Source organism: Heptranchias perlo, chromosome 4, assembly GCF_035084215.1.
Source record: "Heptranchias perlo isolate sHepPer1 chromosome 4, sHepPer1.hap1, whole genome shotgun sequence".
Taxonomy (NCBI): Eukaryota; Metazoa; Chordata; class Chondrichthyes; order Hexanchiformes; family Hexanchidae; genus Heptranchias; species Heptranchias perlo.
In genome coordinates this window covers 35,435,014-35,455,784 of record NC_090328.1, presented here as the reverse complement: position 1 = coordinate 35,455,784, position 20,771 = coordinate 35,435,014, and the positions used below count along the sequence as shown (strand labels likewise).

Genomic DNA, 20,771 nt, shown 5'->3' with positions numbered 1-20,771 from the left:
GAGGCCTATGCCTCCACTTGGGCAATAGTAGAAAATGCCATTAGCATTCTCAAGCAGTGCTTTCAGTGCCTCAGCAGGTCAGGGTGTATTCTGTAGTACTATCCCACCAATGTATCCCAGATCAATGTAATTTGCTGTATGCTCCATAATGTAGCCATAGAATGACCAGATAATCTTTTTAGTAGTTTTTGTTGAGGGAGGAATATTGGCCAGGATACGAGCAGAACTCGCTGCTCTTCTTCAAATAGTGCCAGGGATGTTTTACATTCACCTGAGAAGGCCGCAATTTAATATCTCATCCAAAAGCCAGCGGGGTAGATTTTCATCTACCAGAAAAATTCAGTCAGCAATTGTTGCATCTCTTGGAAAGTGGGCAGGAGAATGTGGGGCTTGCTACCATCATCCTCTATAAATGGCCAACCTTCCTGTCAATCATAAACACTTCCAAAAATTACTTCAGAAAACTTTATTCACCCACGATAAGAATCACAATGTGTTCTTATTTTGGATATAAACTTGAGAAAACCTTACACAGCTTCTGGGCTTTTTCAACAGCAACTAATTAGTATAAACAAAAGACAAAAAACTGCTTATGTTTCAAATCTGAAACAAAAACAGAAAATGCTGGAAATACTCAGCAGGCTCCAACAACACGCAAGAAGCTCGACATCATCCAGGACAAAGCAGCCCGCTTGATTGGCACCCCATCCACCACCCTAAACATTCACTCTCTTCATCAACGGCGCACTGTGGCTGCAGTGTGTACCATCCACAGGATGCACTGCAGCAACTCACCAAGGCTTTTTCGACAGCATCTCCCAAACCTGCGACCTCTACCACCTAGAAGAACAAGGGCAGCAGGCACATGGGAACAACACCACATGCACGTTCCCCTCCAAGTCACACACCATCCTGACTTGGAAATATATCGCCATTCCTTCATCGTCGCTGGTAGCACTGTGGGAGAACCTTCACCACACGGACTGCAGCGGTTCAAGAAGGTGGCTCACCACCACCTTCTCAAGGGCAATTAGGGATGGGCAATAAATGCTGGCCTCGCCCACATCCCGTGAACGAATAAAAAAAAGGCCAGTCAGTGTTCATGGAGAGAACAGACAAGTTGGTGTTTCAAATGTAGGCCCTTGAAGAAGTCTTGTTCCTCTTCGACGTGTAGTTCTGATGAAGGGTCCACTCCTGAAACGTCAACTTGTAATTAAATGGTGGGGAGAATAGACATCGAGTTACATCAAAACTACAGCACAGAAACAGGCCATTCGGCCCAACTGTTATTGCCGGCTTTTATGCTCCACACTCTCTACTTCATCTAACCCTATCAGGATACCCTTCTATTCCTTTCTCCATCGTATGCTTATCTAGCATCCCCTTAAATGCATCTATGCTATTTGCCTCAACAACTCCGCCACTACTTTATATTTACGACCTCTAATTTTGGACTCCCCCACAAGTGGAAACATTTTCTCTACGTCTACCCTATCAAATCCTTTCATAATCTTAAAGACCTCTATCAGGTCACCCCTCATCCTTCTCTTTTCTAGAGAAAAGAGCCCCAGCCTGTTTAGTCTTTCCTGATAAGGATATCCTCTCAGTTCTGGTATCATCCTTGTGAACCTTTTTTGCACCCTCTCCAATGCTTATATATCCTTTCTAAAATATGGAGACCAGAACTGTGCACAATACTCCAAGTGTGGTCTAACAAAGGTTCCATACAAGTTTAACATAACTCCTTTGCTTTTTAATTCTATCTCTCTAGAAATGAACCCCAGTGCTTGATTTGCCTTTTTTATGGCCTTATTAACCTGCATCGCTACTTTTAGTGATTTGTCTATCTGTACCCCTAGATGCCTTTGTTCCTCTATCCCACTTAGACTCTTATTATCCAAGCAGTATGTCCCTGTCTTATTCTTACTACCAAAATGCACCACCTGACATTTATCTATATTGAAATTCATTTGCCAATAAGATGCCCATTCTGCAGGTTTATTAATGTCCTCATGCATTTTGACGCATTCTTCCTTTGTATTAACTACACCCACCAATTTGGTGTCGTCCACAAATTTTGAAATTGTACTTCCGATTCCTGAATCCAAATCGTTTATGTAAATTGTGAACAACACTGGTCCCAGCACCAATCCCTGTAGTACAGCATTTCCCACCTTTTGCCAGTCTGAGTAGCTACTCTTAACCCCTACTCTCTGTTTTGTAGCCAACTTGCTATCCATTCTGCTACCTGTCCATTCACTTACAGCAACTGTAAAACCAATCTTAACTAAATAGTGATTTCTTTTTGAGTTCTAAACATAAGTAGGACTGTGTCTCTGTCTGTCTGTCTCTCTCAGCTCGATACACTAAGTAAAATGAAGTTAATAGCTTTTAAAAGTTTAACTGAAAACCTACTCAAATTCATCATCCAGTTTGCATTCAAATCATTTTCAAAAGCACACAAACTGAAATATTGTTTTGTACACAGACAGAATTTCTACAAATAGATTACAATTTAAATATGAATAAAAGCTGTGTCGTCACTACTGTCCCTCATATTTGCAGTGTGTCTGTTTTCTTTCTCCCTCACAAACGCACACAGCACCTGTTTAAAAAATAACATTTACTATTAACGTTACCTGTATAAAGCTTTTAAAATTTGTCATCTTGCTTTTGGAAAACAACCAAACTGAGGCATTCTACCATTTCAGTTGACAAAATGTTATTGATGCATACTGAGGTCCTATTTGTTTTTGGGATGTGGGTGACTGGCAATGTTGAATGTAAAGCCATCCCTGATTACTCTGAGAAAGTGGTTGGCCATATTGATTGTTTGTACAACTCAGAGGACATTAAGAGTCAACCATGTAATGTGGACCAGACTCATTTGTAGGGGGTGGTAGGTTCCCTTTCTTGAAGGTCAATAGTGATCCAGTTGAGGTTTTACAACAATCTAACAGCTTTCACAGTCATTTTTCTGGTGCTAGCCATAAATTACCAGATTTATTGGATTGAATTTCATAACATATCATCGTGGATACTACTCCAGTACCATAACCATTACATTACCATACCAATGTATTTTGCTCACATGCACAGTAACCAAAAAGGGTAGCACTAGGAGGAAGAAAACTTTTGTACGCGCACAATGGAAAAAAATATCATGAAGGAATAACTTGATTTTCCAAAACATCATAAGAGAACTCCAGGGAATACATCCCAGCTCCAACAACAAAGAAAAAGCCAACACAAAGGACCAGGAGTAGGGGAGACCAATGCATGGGAAGCTTGTTGAAAGCATTCATATGATAGTATTGGTAAGTACAAGACTGAGTTTTCTGAATTTATTTCATACATTACTTACATTATGATTTTTTTTTGGAAGTATCATCGATTGGGTGCCACCAACACGGTCGCCCAAAGGAGCTTCATTTTTTTCTTAGACATTTGATTGCTTTTATAAAGATCACTGGTTGTGGTTTATTGAACAGAAAATGATTATAAAAGAGAGTTTAGTGTATAAATTATTGTTGCTGATAATAGCAAACAAATGCTTAATGCATACATATGACATCTTCTGTCTACTATTTTAACGCAGGCATTAAATTGGTTAATAACAGTGAAAATAGCAGGCAGAGCAATATCATATGAGTGCATTTGATGTTTGTCCACTATTATCACTAACATTATTTTATACTCCATAACAAATTATTTTTACATAGTGGTTTTGATTGATTCAAATGTCCCATTGCCTAGAAAACCAACTAAACAATAAACTTTATTTAATAAATAATAGATTTTGATTTGTTGCTCTTTTTCAATGAACGGGATATTTGTGTTAATGAGCTGCTTCATGTCCATTGAAATTTCTCACATCTTCAAGACATTTTCTATCCCACAGACACTTTTTGTGCTGTCGAAGCAAACCAGACCCAAAACTTTTTCATTACATAGAGATTAAAATAGGAAATTTGCTGCTAATTGAATGGCAATGATGTCACAAACAACCACCTGAGTTATTCCCAGGTGTGAGAAAAAAGTTCCAGATGGTAATATATCCAAAGTATGCTCTCAATATTATTTGGGGATGGTAATACGCTGTCAAATCAGTCCTTGGCACCTAGCCGTCCGTCCCCGCCCCCCCCCCCAACCCTCCATTACCATTTTACACCGTGTAAAGGGTTTTTTTTTACCCTTGCAGATTGCTATGGAGAGATTGATATATCACATCCCTATCATTATGAAGTGCCTCTTAGTTGAATGAATTCAATTATATCGTGCTACCTGACTGGCAGCTTTCCAATTTTTTTGCTGTTATATTCTGTATGTAGTGATAATGAAAATTGGAATTCACTATGCTAACAATATTATTTTAGCAAATAATAATGTATGCACACAGTACCAGTACCTTGTGGAATAACGTTAATATGTGTTACATTCTAATATTTGTTTGGAGTCCAATTACATCAGGGCTACTCAAATTGCTGCGGCATCTATGTATTTTATCTATAATTCCTTAAGGTAATAATCGGTGACTTGGAAAGTATGACCCAATCGAGATTAACACATAATTATGCAATATTATGGTCTACCTTTACTGCGCCCGTAGGCACAGTAACACAGGTGTAAGTACATTAATTAGTGGAAAACCACAGAGGCTGAATATTTTTACAGGAGTGTTTTTCTCTTCCCTGGCACTAAAGATAGGTCAGGTGGTACACACGTTTCTATTTATACATGTGTTTGACTGTAGGGCAAATGACATAACTTCACGACGTTTTATTGTTTGTTTGTGTGTGTATTTAATACAATGACAAGCGCAGAAGCGCAGTTGTTCTGAGCAACTGGCACTGTCACTGAGTGTAGCCTTCGGGCCGCGAAGTTTAAGATTACAACCTGATGATAATGCTCAGTGCCTCACATGTAAGCCACTGATAGACATATGCCATCAAAAAAAAGGAACAACCTCGAAATTTGATGGTTGAATTGTTTCCAAAAAGTGATTAAAGATTTTCTAATGATGGCAGGACACCTCAGTTTTCCAAATTCCATAAAATGCTTATCATTGTATTTTTGTAGTGAGCAATGCAAATTATCGGCCTGTTTCCAACGCTAAAATAAATTGCTGAATAAAATGTTTCCCGAGAGAATCGGATTTCACACTGAATTAACATTTTATATTAGTTGTTTGAATAAGAGGAAACTGAGTAAATCTTCTTTCAAATCTGTTCTGGGAATAAGTTTCACTCCAAGTGGCAAAATGGGAAATAAATAAATTAAAAAGAGTAGCAATACTTCAACGGAATATTAAAAACACGGGGCAAGCTCGACCACGTACAACACCAAGTAACGGTCCCACCATGGATGCGTTCACAATTTATGGACCTTACTGAACTATGCAAGCTAATCACATTCAGGTTCCTTGGTAACAGAATAATATAAGCATGGTTTTTGCATTTATCAGTATTAATACAGCAGGAATTTCACCATGCCAAGAGGCAGTATTTAAAACTGAATGGTTGCTAACTATACTGAATAACAACAACTTGCATTTATATGGCGCCTTTAAAGGTAGTAAAATGTCCCAAGGTGCTTCACAGGAGCCTTATCAAACAAAATTTGACACTGAGCCACATAAGGAGATATTAGGACAGGTGACCAAAAGCTTGGTCAAAGAGGTAGGTTATAAGGAGTGTCTTACAGGAGGAGAGAGAGGTAAAGAGTTGGAGAGGTTTAGAGAGGGAATTCCAGAACTTAGGGCCTAGGCAGCTGAAAGCACTGCTGCCAGTGGTGAAGGATTAAAATTGTGGATGTACAAGAAACCAGAATTGAAGGAGCGCAGAGGTTGTAGGGCTGGAGGAGGTTACAGAGATAGGGAGGGGGGAGGCCATGGAGGGATTTGAAAACAAGGATAAGAATTTTAAAACCAAGGCATTCAGAGACAGGGAGCCAATGTAGGTCAGCTAGCACAGGGTTGATAGAGATATAACTTTATATTGACATTATACCATGTGCTGTTTATTAAATTCCCTAAATATTAACAAAACGTCTGGTGGATATGGTTTATTCTACTTTCTGGCATCTCAGTCATGGTGGACTTTTTTTTTCAAATGATGCCAATGTATACTGGTGAGGCGAAAATGCTTTTTCTTGATTATTAGTAATTATTTAAAATTGTTTTAGACCACAACCGTTCAGAGACGTTCCTTCAAAAGGAACTGTAATTGGACGCAGAGGCTCTATACAGGTCGTTAGCTGACTTCTACCAAGAAGGACGACCATGAAATTGATAAAGAGGAAGAAAATTGAATATGAGTGTTAACCGGCAAGAAATATAAAAACAGATTGTAAGAGCTTCTACAAGTATGTAAAAAGGAAGAGATTAGTGAAAATAAACGTGGGTCCCTTAGAGGCAGAGTTAAGAGAAATTATAATGGGGAATAAGGAAATGGCAGAGACGTTAAAGAAATATTTTGTATCTGTCTTCACAGTAGAAGACACAAAAAACATACTGGAAATAGTGGGGAACCAAGGATCTAATAAGAGGGAGGAACTTAAAGTAAAGTAATTAAGATTAGTAAAGAAAAAGTACTGGAGAAATTAATGGGACTAAAAGCCGACAAATCCCCTGGACCTGATGGCCTACATCCTAGGGTTTTAAAAGAGGTGGCTGCAGAGATAGTGGATGCATTGGTTTTGATCTTCCAGGATTCCCTAGATTCTAGAACGGTCCCCATGGATTGGAAGGTCGCAAATGTAACCCCGCTATTCAAGAAAGAAGGGAGAGAGAAAAAACAGGGAACTATAGGCCAGTTAGCCTGACATCAGTAGTTGGGAAAATGCTAGAATCTATTATTAAGAATGTAGTAACAGGACACTTCGAAAATCATAATACGATTAGACAGTCAATACAGCTTTACGAAAGGGAAATAATGTTTGACAAATCCATTAGAGTTTTTTTGAGGGTGTAACTAGCAGGGTAGATAAGAGGGAACCAGTGGATGTAATATATTTGGATTTTCAAAAGGCATTCAATAAGGTGCCACACAAGAGGTTGTTACACAAGATTATGGCTCATGGGATTGGGGGAAAAATCAGCATGGATTGAGGATTGGTTAATGGACAGAAAACAGAGTGTAGGAATAAATGGTCATGTCCAGGTTGGTAGGCTGTAACTAGTGGGGTGCCCGCAAGGATCAGTGCTTGGGCCTCAACTGTTTACAATATATACCAATAACTTAGATGAAGAGACCAAGTGTAACATTTCCAAGTTTGCTGACGATACAAAGCAAGGTATGAGGAGGTAACAAAGAGCCTGCAAAGAGATATAGACAGGTTAAGTGATTGGATGAGATGGTGGTTGATGGAATATAATGTGGGGAAATGTGAAATTATCCACTTTGGTAGGAAGAACAGAAAAGCAGAATATTTTTTAAAAGGTGAGAGACTAAGAAATATTGGTATTCAGAGGGATTTGGGTGTCCTTGTACACAAATCACAGAAAGTTAACATGCAGGTAGAGCAAGCAAGCAATTAGGAAGCAAATGGTATGTTAGCCTTTATTACAAGCGGATTGGAGTATAAGAGTAAGGAGCTCTTGCTGCAATTATATAGGGCTCTGGTGAGACCACTCCTGCAGTACTGTGTACAGTTGTGGTCTCCTTACCTAAGGAAGGATATACTTGCCTTAGCGGGGGTGCAACGAAGGTTCACTAGATTGATTCCTGGGATGAGAGCGTTGTCCTTTGAGGACAGATTGAGTAGAATGGGCCCATATTCTCTGGAGTTTAGAAGAATTGAAATGTATAGAATTCTTAAAGGGCTTGACAGGGTAGATGCTGATTCCCTTGGTTGGAGAGTCTAGAACTAGGGGGCATAGTCTCAGGATAAGGGGTCGGCCATTTAGGACCAAGATAAGGAAAAATTTCTTCACTCAGAGGGTTGTGAATCTTTGAAATTCTCTACCCCAGAGAGCTGTGGATGCTCTGTCTTTGAGTATATTCAAGACTGAGATTGATAGATTTTTGGACACTAAGGGAATCAAGGGATATGGGGATAGTGCAGGAAAGTGGAGTTGAGGTAGAAGATCTAATTGAATGGTGGAGCGGGCTGGAGGGGCCATATGGCCTATTCCTGTTCCTATTTCTTATGTGAAGGGGACAAATGAAGGCAGCACAGTTACAGCAAGGTCCACGTGAGTCTTTTTTTTAAAAAGGGAGTGTGTGGATCGCATTGATACAATCACACGAGCTTTCGTTAGAGATGACTTGTTTATTGGTACTTGTAATCATGGCAAATGACAATAATTTAGCAATTTCCTTTTCAATAGTGACAACTGTAAAAACTAGTCAGGAGAATGATAGGCAGGCAGACTTCTTGGCTAGACAGCGTGACAGATATGTAGATGGAGAGATTTGAAAGACAGACAGATAAGGTAGATTGACAGATCTGATGCAGTTGAATTTCCATGTGGAATTGCACCGCACAGTCTCATACCTGTTTGTCCAGGGTCTCCTTGCCCATGGTCGGGGGCTTGTGGGATGGGACCCTCTCACAAGTGCAGCCTTCGATCAGATAAATCCCCGAGGGTCTGCTACTCTGCTCGTTCTCAAAGTAGAAGAGGACATTCTGGAAAAGGGCGAACCACTTGTCGTGCCACTTGCTGTTCTCCGCCGTCTTCTTACTCAGGTAGCCGCGTTTCGTCCCCTCTTTACGCGCGATCAGAGCTAAATACACGGCGTGTCCCTCATTGTACCTGACGCTTTTCTGCATTTTCCGTCTGCCAGATCACTTAAGAAATTTTTTTTTGGGGGGGGGGGGAGGGGGAAGAGGGGAGATTTTTGATTTTTTTTTTAAAAAAGAAAAAAAACTATTTCTGGTCCATCATAAGAGCCACCACGACCGGTGTTAGAACCCCATTAGCCCAAGTCTGGAATACAACAGCACAAAAACTTAAGGTGCGAGCGAGCGCTGCTCTGCTGAAATCTCTGGCATCTCCAGAAAGTGATTCGTTAAAAAAAAAAGAGCTCCGGAGCCAACTCCTCGGGATGAGAGCGAAGGGTCAGACATCGGGATCCAGCAGCAAACTCCTGCCTGACTGCAGAAACATGACATCAACAGAGAGAGGGAGAGAGAAGTGCAGAGCCCAGGCACTCTGAAAACCATGGGGCTTGCAAACAGAAGGGGAGAGAGAATCACGTGGGAGATCAGCTGTAATCGGCTTGGACGCCGATTAAAGAGACATGATCCCGTGTCGGGCTCATGTTATTGTCACAGTTAACAGTCGATCCCAGGACCTCTGTCCCAGTGTCACAGAGTGCGGTCACAGGGACACAAACACATAGCGTTACAGTCTGATGGGAATGGGACTTTGCTGGCGCTTCTCACTAATGCGAAGCATTTCTGTGCGAGCTGCATGGTGGAGGCTCCCAGTTATGTGGCTGATTTTTCCATTGACCCCCCCCCCCCCCCCCCCCCGCTTAAGTACTTGATTTTTTTTTTGTTCGGAATTCTTCATTCGGAAGTTTGAGCCCTCAGTCATTCCATGTGTATATGTGTGTAAATGTATAAAATAAAATGTCAGCCTTTGATCGATTTATTATAATAAACTATTTTTAAACGTGTTTGAAACCATTTAAGGACTTCAAAATTGTACCAATTATTCTAGCCTCCCTGATATCTCGCTCTTTTTACTTTTTAAAAAGCAAGTTCGTTTTTACCTGAGAACTCAAATGATTCAACTAATTTAGGAATCAGGAAACTAGTATAAAGTGGAGTGGGATAACATTGCTTCTTTATTGCCCTTTCGTTTTCCGATAGATTTTTTTTGGTTAAAATCTGTAAAATGCTAAACTACATTTTTGAGAGAGAGAACAACTCGTGTGCATATTTTGAATGTTTTTTTTTTGGATAATCGGTTTCTGAACATACTGTGATAAAAATTCTAAATCAGTAATTAAATGTATTTAACCCCTTTTTTAAAAAAACATTCAATATATGCACACGGGTTGTTCCTTTCGAACTATATCACGTTCATAGCAGCTGACTTCCACCCACTCTGTTCGGCTGACAAATAGGACTGGAAACAGTCGGGACGCTTAGCCATCAGGAGGCGCACTTATTCTCATTGAAATAAAAACAGAAAATGCTGGAGAAGCTCAGCAAGTCAAGCAGCATCTGTGGAGAAAGAAACAGAATTATCGTTTCAGGTCGAAGACCTTTCGTCAGAACTGGAAAATATCCCTCTTAACATCTTTCAGTTCTGACGAAAGGTTTCTTACTCCACAGGTGCTGCCTGACTTACTGAGCTTCTCCAGCATTTTCTGTTTTTATTTTAGATTTCCAGCATCCACAGCATTTTGCTTTATTCTCATTGAACCTTGTGATGAACACTCCCTCCAGCCTGGCTGTTAGCAGCCACAGACTAATGTTATGGGTTCTAACTGTCCGGTTATAACAGGGCTCCTGAAATATTACTGCAAGTAAACAAAAAATCGTATAATCATATGCTGACAATTCAAAGATGGTGTTATACATCCAGGAGCAATCACAACATTCATTACAAAGACTTATGTGGCGCCGTATCACATATCCCAGAAATGTTCCAAAGCAGTTCACATTCAACGACTGTTATGTAGGCAAACCCAAAAGCCGTTTTGCACGCAAGTTCTCACGGATAGTAATCAGATAAATGATCAAGTAGTCTGTTTCTGGTGATGTTGGTTGAAAGATAAGTGTTGGCCAGGACATGAGGAGAAGTCCCTGCTCTTCAAATAGTGCTATGAGATATTTGCCATTCACCTAAACCAGCAGAGCAGTCACACAGGATCTAGGATTAATCTGTCCCCTGAAGGACAGCACCTCCGACACTGCAGCACTCCCTCTGTACTACACTGAAGTGTCAGTTTAAATGATGTTCTCCTGGAATGGAGCATAAATTTACAACCTTCAGGGTCAGAGGTGAGAGCACTACCAGCAAAGCAAAGTTTTAACAACCTTATTAGTTGTTTGTACATCATATATTTGGACAGGCTTATAGGAAGATAGGAACAGGAGAAGGCCACTTAGCCCCTTGAGCTTGTTAGAATCGTAGATTCATAGAAAGTTACGGCACAGAAGGAGGCCATTTGGCCCCTTCATGTCTGCACCGGTCGAAAAGAAGAGCTATCCAGCTTAATCCCACTTTCCAGCACTTGGTCCGTAGCCCTGCAGGATATGGCACTTCAAGTGCACATCCATGTACTTTTTAAATGAGTTGAGGGTTTCTCCCTCTACCATCCTTTCAGGTCGTGAGTTCCAGACCCCCACCACCCTCTGGGTGAAAAAATTTCTCCTCAGCTCCCCTCTAATCCTTCTACCAATTACTTTAAATCTACACCCCCTGGTCACTGACACCTCTGCTAAGGGAAAGAGGTCCTCCCTATCCACTCTATCTAGGCCCCTCATAATTTTATACACCTCAATTAAATCTCCCCTCAGCCTCCTTTGTTCAAAAGAAAACAACCCCAGCCGATCCAAACTTCTCATAGCTAAAATTATCCAGCCCTGGCAACATCCCCATAAATCTCCTCTGTACACTATCTAGTGCAATCATATCTTTCCTGTAATGTGGAAACGAGAATTGTATGCAGTACTCAAGCTGTGGCCTAACTAGTGTTTTATACAGTTCTAGTATAACCTCCCTGCTCTTATATTCTATGCCTCAGCTGATAAAGGATAGTATCCTGTATGCCTTCTTAACCACCTTATCTACCTGTCCTGCTACCTTCAGGGACATGCACTCCAAGGTCCCTCTGTTCCTCTAAACCTCTCAGTATCCTCCCATTTATTGTGTATTCCCTTGCCTTGTTTGCCCTCTCCAAATGCAACATCTCACATTTCTCCAGATTGAATTCCATTTGCCACTTTTCTGCCCACCTGACCAGTCGATTGATATCTTCCTGCATGCTAAAACTTACCTCCTCACTATCAACCAAGCGGCCAATTTTTGTATCATCTGCAAACTTCTTGATCAGCCACCTACATTCAAGTCCAAATCATTAATACATACCAGAAAAAGCAAGGGACCTGGTAATGAGCCCTGCGGAACCCCACTGGAAACAGCCTTCCAGTCACAAAAACACCCATCGACCATTACCCTTTGCTTCCTGCCACTGAGCCAATTTTGGATCCAACTTGCCACTTTCCCTTGGATCCCATGGACGTATCCTTTTTAACCAGTCTGCCATGTGTGACCTTGTCAAAAGCCTTGCTAAAATCCATGTAGATTACATCAAATGCGTTACCCTCATCGACCCTCCTTGTTACCTGCTCAAAAAATTCAATCAAGTTAGTCAGACACGACCTTCCTTTAACAAATCCACGTTGACTGTCCTTGATTAACCCATGCCTTTCTAAATGACGATTTATGCTGTCCCTCAGAATCAATTCCAATAATTTGCCCACCACCGAGGTTAGATTGACTGGCCTATAATTACTCGGTCTATCTCTTTCTCCCTTTTTAAACAACAGTACAACATTAGCAGTCCTCCAATCCTCCGGCACCACGCCTGTAGCCAGGGAGGATCAGAAAATGATGGTCAGAGCCTCCGCTATTTCCTATCTTGCTTCTCTTAACAGCCTGAGATGCAGTTCATCCAGGCCTGGCGATTTATTGACTTTCAAAGTTGCTAAACCCCTTAATACTTCTTCTCTCACTATGTTTATCCCATCCAATATTTCACACTCCTCCTCCTTAACTATAATCTCTGCATCGTCCTCCTCTCTTGTGAAGACAGACAAAAAGAATTCATTAAGAACTGTATCCACCTCTTCCGCCTCCACTCATAGGTTACCCTTTTGGTTCCTAATAGGCCCTTCTCTTTCCTTAGTTATCCTCTTGCTCTTTATGTATTTATGAAACATTTTTGGGTTTTCCTTGATTTTACATAACAGTATTTTTTCATGCCCTCTCTTTGCTTTCCTTATTTCCTTTTTAATTTCATCCCTGCTACTCCTCTAGGCTTTCTGCAGTATTGAGCTCTCGGTGTATGACATAAGCTTCACTTTTTTGCCGTATCTTACCTGTTTGCTCCTTGTCATCCAGGGGGCTCTTGATTTGTCAGTCCCACCCTTTTTCTTTGTGGGAATATATTTGTTCTGAACCCTCACTATCTCCCCCTTGAATGCCTCCCACTGCTCTGACACTGATTTATCTTCAAGTAGCTGTTTCCAGTCCACTTTTGCTAAATCACTTCTCAGCTTAGTAAAATTGGCCTTTCCACAATTGAGAACTTTTATTCCTGTTCTTTCTTTGTCCTTTTCCATAACTATGCTAAATCTGACTGAATTATGATCACGACTCTCCCACTGATACTCCTTCCACCTGCCCAGCTTCATTCCCTAAAACTAAGTCCAGAACTGCCCCCACCCCCACTTGTTGGGCTTGCTACGTACTGTCTAAAAAAGTTCTCCTGAATGCATTTAAGAATTCTGCGCCCTCTATACCTTTTACACTGATTGTATCCCAGTTAATATTAGGGTAGTTGGAATCACCTGTTATTACTGCCCTATTGTTATTGCACGTCTCAAAAATTTACCGACATATTTGCTCTTCTATCTCCCTCTGACTGTTTGGGGGTCTATAGTACACTCCCAGCAGTGCGATTGCCCCTTTTTTGTTCTTTAGCTCAACCAATATGGTCTCATTTGATGATCCCTCTAACATATCATCCCTCCTCACAGCTATAATTGTTTCTTTAACCAATATTGCCAAACCCCTCCTTTTTTGTCCCCCTCTCTATCTCGTCTGAAAACCCTGTAACCAGAAATGTTGAGCTGTCTTTCCTGCCCCTCTTGACATTCAACGGCATTACCATCAACGAATCCCCCACATCAATATCCTGGGGGTCACCATTGACCAGAAACTTAACTGGACCAGCCACATCAATACTGTGGCTACAAGAGCAGGTCAGAGGCTGGGTATTCTGCGGCGAGTGACTCACCTCCTGACTCCCCAAAGCCTTTCCACCATCTACAAGGCACAAGTCAGGAGTGTGATGGAATACTCTCCACTTGCCTGGATGAGTGCAGCTCCAACAACACTCAAGAAGCTCGACACCATCCAGGACAAAGCAGCCCACTTGATTGGCAGCCCATCCACCACCCTAAACATTCACTCCCTTCACCACCAGCGCACTGTGGCTGCAGTGTGTATCATCCACAGGATGCACTGCAGAAACTCGCCAAGGCTTAGAATCATAGAATCATAGAAGTTTACAACATGGAAACAGGCCCTTCGGCCCAACATGTCCATGTCGCCCAGTTTATACCACTAAGCTGGTCCCAATTGCCTGCACTTGGCCCATATCCCTCTATACCCATCTTACCCATGTAACTGTCCAAATGCTTTTTAAAAGACAAAATTGTACCCGCTTCTACTACTGCCTCTGGCAGCTCGTTCCAGACACTCACCACCCTTTGAGTGAAAAAATTGCTCCTCTGGACCCTTTTGTATCTCTCCCCTCTCACCTTAAATCTATGCCCCCTCATTATAGACTCCCCTACCTTTGGGAAAAGATTTTGACTATCTACCTTATCTATGCCCCTCATTATTTTATAGACTTCTATAAGATCACCCCTAAACCTCCTACTCTCCAGGGAAAAAAGTCTCAGTCTATCCAACCTCTCCCTATAAGTCAAACCATCAAGTCCCGGTAGCATCCTAGTAAATCTTTTCTGCACTCTTTCTAGTTTAATAATATCCTTTCTATAATAGGGTGACCAGAACTGTACACAGTATTCCAAGTGTGGCCTTACTAATGTCTTGTACAACTTCAACAAGACATCCCAACTCCTGTATTCAATGTTCTGACCAATGAAACCAAGCATGCTGAATGCCTTCTTCACCACCCTATCCACCTGTGACTCCACTTTCAAGGAGCTATGAACCTGTACTCCTAGATCTCTTTGTTCTATAACTCTCCCCAACGCCCTACCATTAACGGAGTAGGTCCTGGCCCGATTCGATCTACCAAAATGCATCACCTCACATTTATCTAAATTAAACTCCATCTGCCATTCATCGGCCCACTGGCCCAATTTATCAAGAACCCATTGCAATCCTAGATAACCTCCTTCACTGTCCACAATGCCACCAATCTTGGTGTCATCTGCAAACTTACTAACCATTCCTCCTAAATTCTCAACCAAATCATTAATATAAATAACAAATAACAGCGGACCCAGCACCGATCCCTGAGGCACACCGCTGGTCACAGGCCTCCAGTCTGAAAAACAACCCTATACAACCACCCTCTGTCTTCTGTCGTCAAGCCAATTTTGTATCCAATTGGCTACCTCACCTTGGATCCCGTGAGATTTAACCTTATGTAACAACCTACCATGCGGTACCTTGTCAAAGGCTTTGCTAAAGTCCATATAGACCACGTCTACTGCACAGCCCTCATCTATCTTCTTGGTTATCCCTTCAAAAAACTCAATCAAATTTGTGAGACATGATTTTCCTCTCACAAAACCATGCTGACTGTTCCTAATCAGTCCCTGCCTCTCCAAATGCCTGTAGATCCTGTCTCTCAGAATACCCTCTAACAACTTACCCACTACAGATGTCAGGCTCACCGGTCCGTAGTTCCCAGGCTTTTCCCTGCTGGCCCTTCTTAAACAAAGGCACAACATTTGTTACCCTCCAATCTTCAGACACCTCACCTGTAGCTGTCGATGATTCAAATATCTCTGCTAGGGGACCCGCAATTTCCTCCCTAACCTCCCATAACGTCCTGGGATACATTTCATCAGGTCCCGGAGATTTATCTACCTTGATGCGCGTTAAGACATCCAGCACCTCCCTCTCTGTAATATGTACACTCCTCAAGACATCACTATTTATTTCCCCAAGTTCCCTAACATCCATGCCTTTCTCAACCGTAAATACCGATGTGAAATATTCATTCAGGATCTCACCCATCTCTTGTGGTTCCGCACATAGATGACCTTGTTGATCCTTAAGTGGCCCTACTCTCTCCCTAGTTACTCTTTTGCCCTTTATGTATTTGTCGAAGCTCTTTGGATTCTCCTTTGCCTTATCTGCCAAAGCAATCTCATGTCCCCTTTTTGCCCTCCTGATTTCTCTCTCAACTCTACTCCGGCAATCTCTATACTCTTCAAGGGATCCACTTGATCCCAGCTGCCTATGCATGTCATATGCCTCCTCCTTCTTTTTGACTAGGGCCTCAAACTCCCGAGTCATCCAAGGTTCCCTACTTCTACCAGCCTTGCCCTTCACTTTATAAGGAATGTGCTTACCCTGAACCCTGGTTAACACACTTTTGAAAGCCTCTCACTTACCAGACGTCCCTTTGCCTGCCAACAGACTCTCCCAATCAACTTCTGAAAGTTCCTGTCTAATACCATCAAAATTGGCCTTTCCCCAATTTAGAATTTTAAGTTTTGGGCCAGACCTATCATTCTCCATAGCTATCTTAAAACTAATGGAATTATGATCACTGGTCCCAAAGTGATCCCTCACTAACACTTCTGTCACCTGCCCTTCCTTATTTCCCAAGAGGAGGTCAAGTTTTGCCCCCTCTCTAGTCGGGCCATCCACATACTGAATGAGAAATTCCTCCTGAATACACTCAACAAATTTCTCTCCATCCAAGCCCCTAATGCTATGGCTATCCCAGTCAATGTTGGGAAAGTTAAAGTCCCCTACTATTACCACCCTATTTTTCTTGCAGCTGTCTGTAATCTCCTTACATATTTGCTCCTCAATTTCCCGTTGACTATTTGGGGGTCTGTCGTACAATCCTATCAAAGTGATCTCTCCCTTCTTATTTTTCAGTTCTACCCATATAGACTCAGTGGGTGAACCCTCGGATATACCCCCTCTCACTACTGCCGTGATGTTCTCCCTAATCAAGAACGCAACTCCCCCTTCTCTCTTACCTCCTGCTCTATCTTTCCTATAGCATCTGTACCCTGGAACATTGAGCTGCCAGCCCTGCCCCTCCCTTAGCCATGTTTCAGTAATAGTTATAACATCCCAGTCCCATGTACCCATCCATGCCCTGAGTTCATCTGCCTTGCCCATCAGACTTCTTGCATTGAAATAAATGCAGTTTAATCTAGACTTCCCTTGGTCTTTGCCCTGCTTTCTCAGACCATCATTCTTCAACAGCACCTCCCAAACCCGCGACCTCTACCACCTAGAGGGACAAGGGTAGCAGGCACATGGGAACAACATCACATGCACGTTCCCTTCCAAGTCACACACCATCCTGACTTGAAAATATATCGCTGATCTTTCATCGTCACTGGGTCAAAATCCTGGAACTCCCTACCTAACAGCACTGTGGGAGAACCTTCACTACACGGACTGCAACAGTTCAAGAAGGCGGCTCACCACTACCTTCTCAAGGGCAATTAGGGATGGGCAATAAATGCTGGCCTCGCCAGCAACGCCCACATCCCATGAACAAATTTTAAAAAATACCATTAAATATCGCCGAACTCTTTTGTTGTCTATTTTCTGCCCTTTATTTCCTTTACCTTCCAAACTTACTCATTTTTTATCTTCCATTTTCAGCTCTGCTTCTCTCCCTACTGAATCTATACTCAGGTTCCCACCCCCCCTTGCCAAACTAGTTTAAACCCTCCCCAATAGCACTAGGAAACCTCCCCGCGAGGATATTGGTCTTGGCCCTGTTGAGGTGCAACCTGTCCGGTGTATATAGGTCCCACCTCACCTAGAACTGGTCCCAATACCCCAGGAATTTAAAGCCCTCCCTTCTGCACCATCTCTCCAGCCACGTATTCATCTGCTCTATCCTTCTATTTCTATACTCACTAGCGCGTGGCACCGGGAGTAATCTGGACAGCACTACCTTTGAGGTCCTGCTTATTAATTTCTTTCCGAGCTCCTTAAAATCTGCCTGCAGGACCTCATCCCTCTTTCTACCTATGTCATTTGTACCAATATGGACCACAACCTCTGGCTGTTCACCCTCCCCCTCCAGAATGTTCCGCAGCCATTCAGTGACTGTGGCACCAGGGAGTCAACATACCATCCTGGAATCATGCCTTTGGCCACAGAAACGCCTATCTGTTTCCTTAACTATTGAATCCCCTACCATTATTGCACCCCTGACCTTTCACCTCCCCAACCTGTACAGCTGAGTCACCCATGGTGCTGTGAACTTTGCTTTGCTTGCACTCCCCAGAGGAACCCTCTCCCTCACCAGTATTCAGAACTGAATACTGGTTAGAGAGGGAGATGCCCCCAGGGAACTCCTGAACTACCTGCCTGGTCCTCCTTGTCTATCTGGTGGTCACCCATTCCCTGTCTGCCTGCACTCTCTTAAGCTGTGGGGTGACCTCCTGAAACGTGCTATCCACATAGCTTTCAGCCTCGCGGATGCAATGCAGTGACGCCAGCTGCTGCTCAAGTTCCGAAATCCGGAGCTCGAGCTCCTCCATCTGACGACACTTCCTGCACCCGTGGCTGTCCAGGACAGAGAAAGCGTCCTGGACTTCCCACATGGCACAGGATGTGCACTCGATGAGACCGAGGTGCCCTGCCATGCTTCTATTTATTAGACTACTAACTCAACTTAACAGAAATAAACTAAAGGGTTAAAAAAAAACAGCAACTCACCAATCAGTTCCATCCCTTGTGCTGACGTCACTTTAGGTATTTTTTTCTTTGTTTTTGCTTTATCCCCACTCTGTGCTCTCTCCTCACACCACTGTTCCTCTTTATCCCCACTCTGTGCTCTCTCCTCACACCACTGTTCCTCTTTATCCCCACTCTGTGCTCTCTCCTCACACCACTGTTCCTCTTTATCCCCACTCTGTGCTCTCTGCTCTCCCCACTGTTCCTCTTTATCCCCACTCTGGGCTCTCTGCTCTCCCCACTGTTCCTCTTTATCCCCACTCTGGGCTCTCTGCTCTCCCCACTGTTCCTCTTTATCCCCACTCTGGGCTCTCTCCTCACACCGCTGCTCCTCTTTATCCCCACTCTGGGCTCTCTCCTCACACCACTGTTCCTCTTTATCCCCACTCTGTGCTCTCTGCTCTCCCCACTGTTCCTCTTTATCCCCACTCTGGGCTCTCTCCTCACACCACTGTTCCTCTTTATCCCCACTCTGGGCTCTCTCCTCACACCACTGTTCCTCTTTATCCCCACTCTGTGCTCTCTGCTCTCCCCACTGTTCCTCTTTATCCCCACTCTGGGCTCTCTCCTCACACCACTGTTCCTCTTTATCCCCACTCTGTGCTCTCTGCTCTCCCCACTGTTCCTCTTTATCCCCACTCTGGGCTCTCTCCTCACACCACTGTTCCTCTTTATCCCCACTCTGTGCTCTCTCCTCACACCACTGTTCCTCTTTATCCCCACTCTGTGCTCTCTCCTCACACCAGTGTTCCTCTTTATCCCCACTCTGGGCTCTCTCCTCACACCACTGTTCCTCTTTATCCTCACTCTGGGCTCTCTGCTCTCCCCACTGTTCCTCTTTATCCCCACTCTGGGCTCTCTGCTCTCCCCACTGCTCCTCTTTATCCCCACTCTGTGCTCTCTCCTCACACCACTGTTCCTCTTTATCCCCACTCTGGGCTCTCTGCTCTCCCCACTGCTCCTCTTTATCCCCACTCTGTGCTCTCTCCTCACACCACTGTTCCTCTTTATCCCCACTCTGGGCTCTCTCCTCACACCACTGTTCCTCTTTATCCCCACTCTGGGCTCTCTGCTCTCCCCACTGTTCCTCTTTATCCCCACTCTGGGCTCTCTCCTCACACCACTGTTCCTCTTTATCCCCACTCTGTGCTCTCTCCTCACACCACTGTTCCTCTTTATCCTCACTCTGGGCTCTCTGCTCTCCCCACTGCTCCTCTTTATCCCCACTCTGGGCTCTCTGCTCTCCCCACTGTTCCTCTTTATCCTCACTCTGGGCTCTCTCCTCACGCCGCTGTTCCTCTTTATCCCCACTCTGGGCTCTCTCCTCACGCCGCTGTTCCTCTTTATCCCCACTCTGTGCTCTCTGCCCTCGCCACTGTTCCTCTTTATCCCCACTCTGGACTCTCTGCTCACACCACTGCTCCTCTTTATCCCCACTCTGTGCTCTCTGCTCTCCCCACTGTTCCTCTTTATCCCTACTCTGTGCTCTCTCCTCACACCACTGTTCCTCTTTATCCCTACTCTGTGCTCTCTGCCCTCACCGCTGTTCCTCTTTATCCCCACTCTGGGCTCTCTCCTCACACCACTGCTCCTCTTTATCCCTACTCTGTGCTCTCTGCCCTCACCGCTGTTCCTCTTTATCCCCACTCTGGGCTCTCTCCTCACACCACTGTTCCTCTTTATCCCCACTCTGTGCTCTCTGCTCTCCCCACTGTTCCTCTTTATCCCCACTCTGGGCTCTCTGCTCTCCCCACTGCTCCTCTTTATCCTCACTCTGGGCTCTCTCCTCACACCGCTGTTCCTCTTTATCCCCACTCTGGACTCTCTCCTCACACCACTGTTCCTCTTTATCCCCACTCTGGGCTCTCTCCTCACACCGCTGTTCCTCTTTATCCCCACTCTGGGCTCTCTCCTCTCCCCACTGTTCCTCTTTATCCCCACTCTGGGCTCTCTGCTCTCCCCACTGTTCCTCTTTATCCTCACTCTGGGCTCTCTCCTCACACCGCTGTTCCTCTTTATCCCCACTCTGGGCTCTCTCCTCACACCGCTGTTCCTCTTTATCCCCACTCTGTGCTCTCTGCCCTCGCCACTGTTCCTCTTT

At 43.6% G+C, this 20,771-nt stretch overlaps 1 protein-coding gene across 1 annotated transcript in view; it reads right to left on the bottom strand.

Annotated features, from left to right (window-relative positions):
• Positions 1-9,112, bottom strand: part of rasgrf2b (Ras protein-specific guanine nucleotide-releasing factor 2b) — a 210,223-nt gene extending 201,111 nt beyond the window's left edge. The window contains exon 1 of the mRNA XM_067982782.1: positions 8,497-9,112. Within this exon, the coding sequence (XP_067838883.1) occupies positions 8,497-8,772 (276 nt within the window). The 5' untranslated portion in view covers positions 8,773-9,112. The remainder of the gene's footprint in view (positions 1-8,496) is intronic.
• Positions 9,113-20,771: the final 11,659 nt, after the last annotated feature.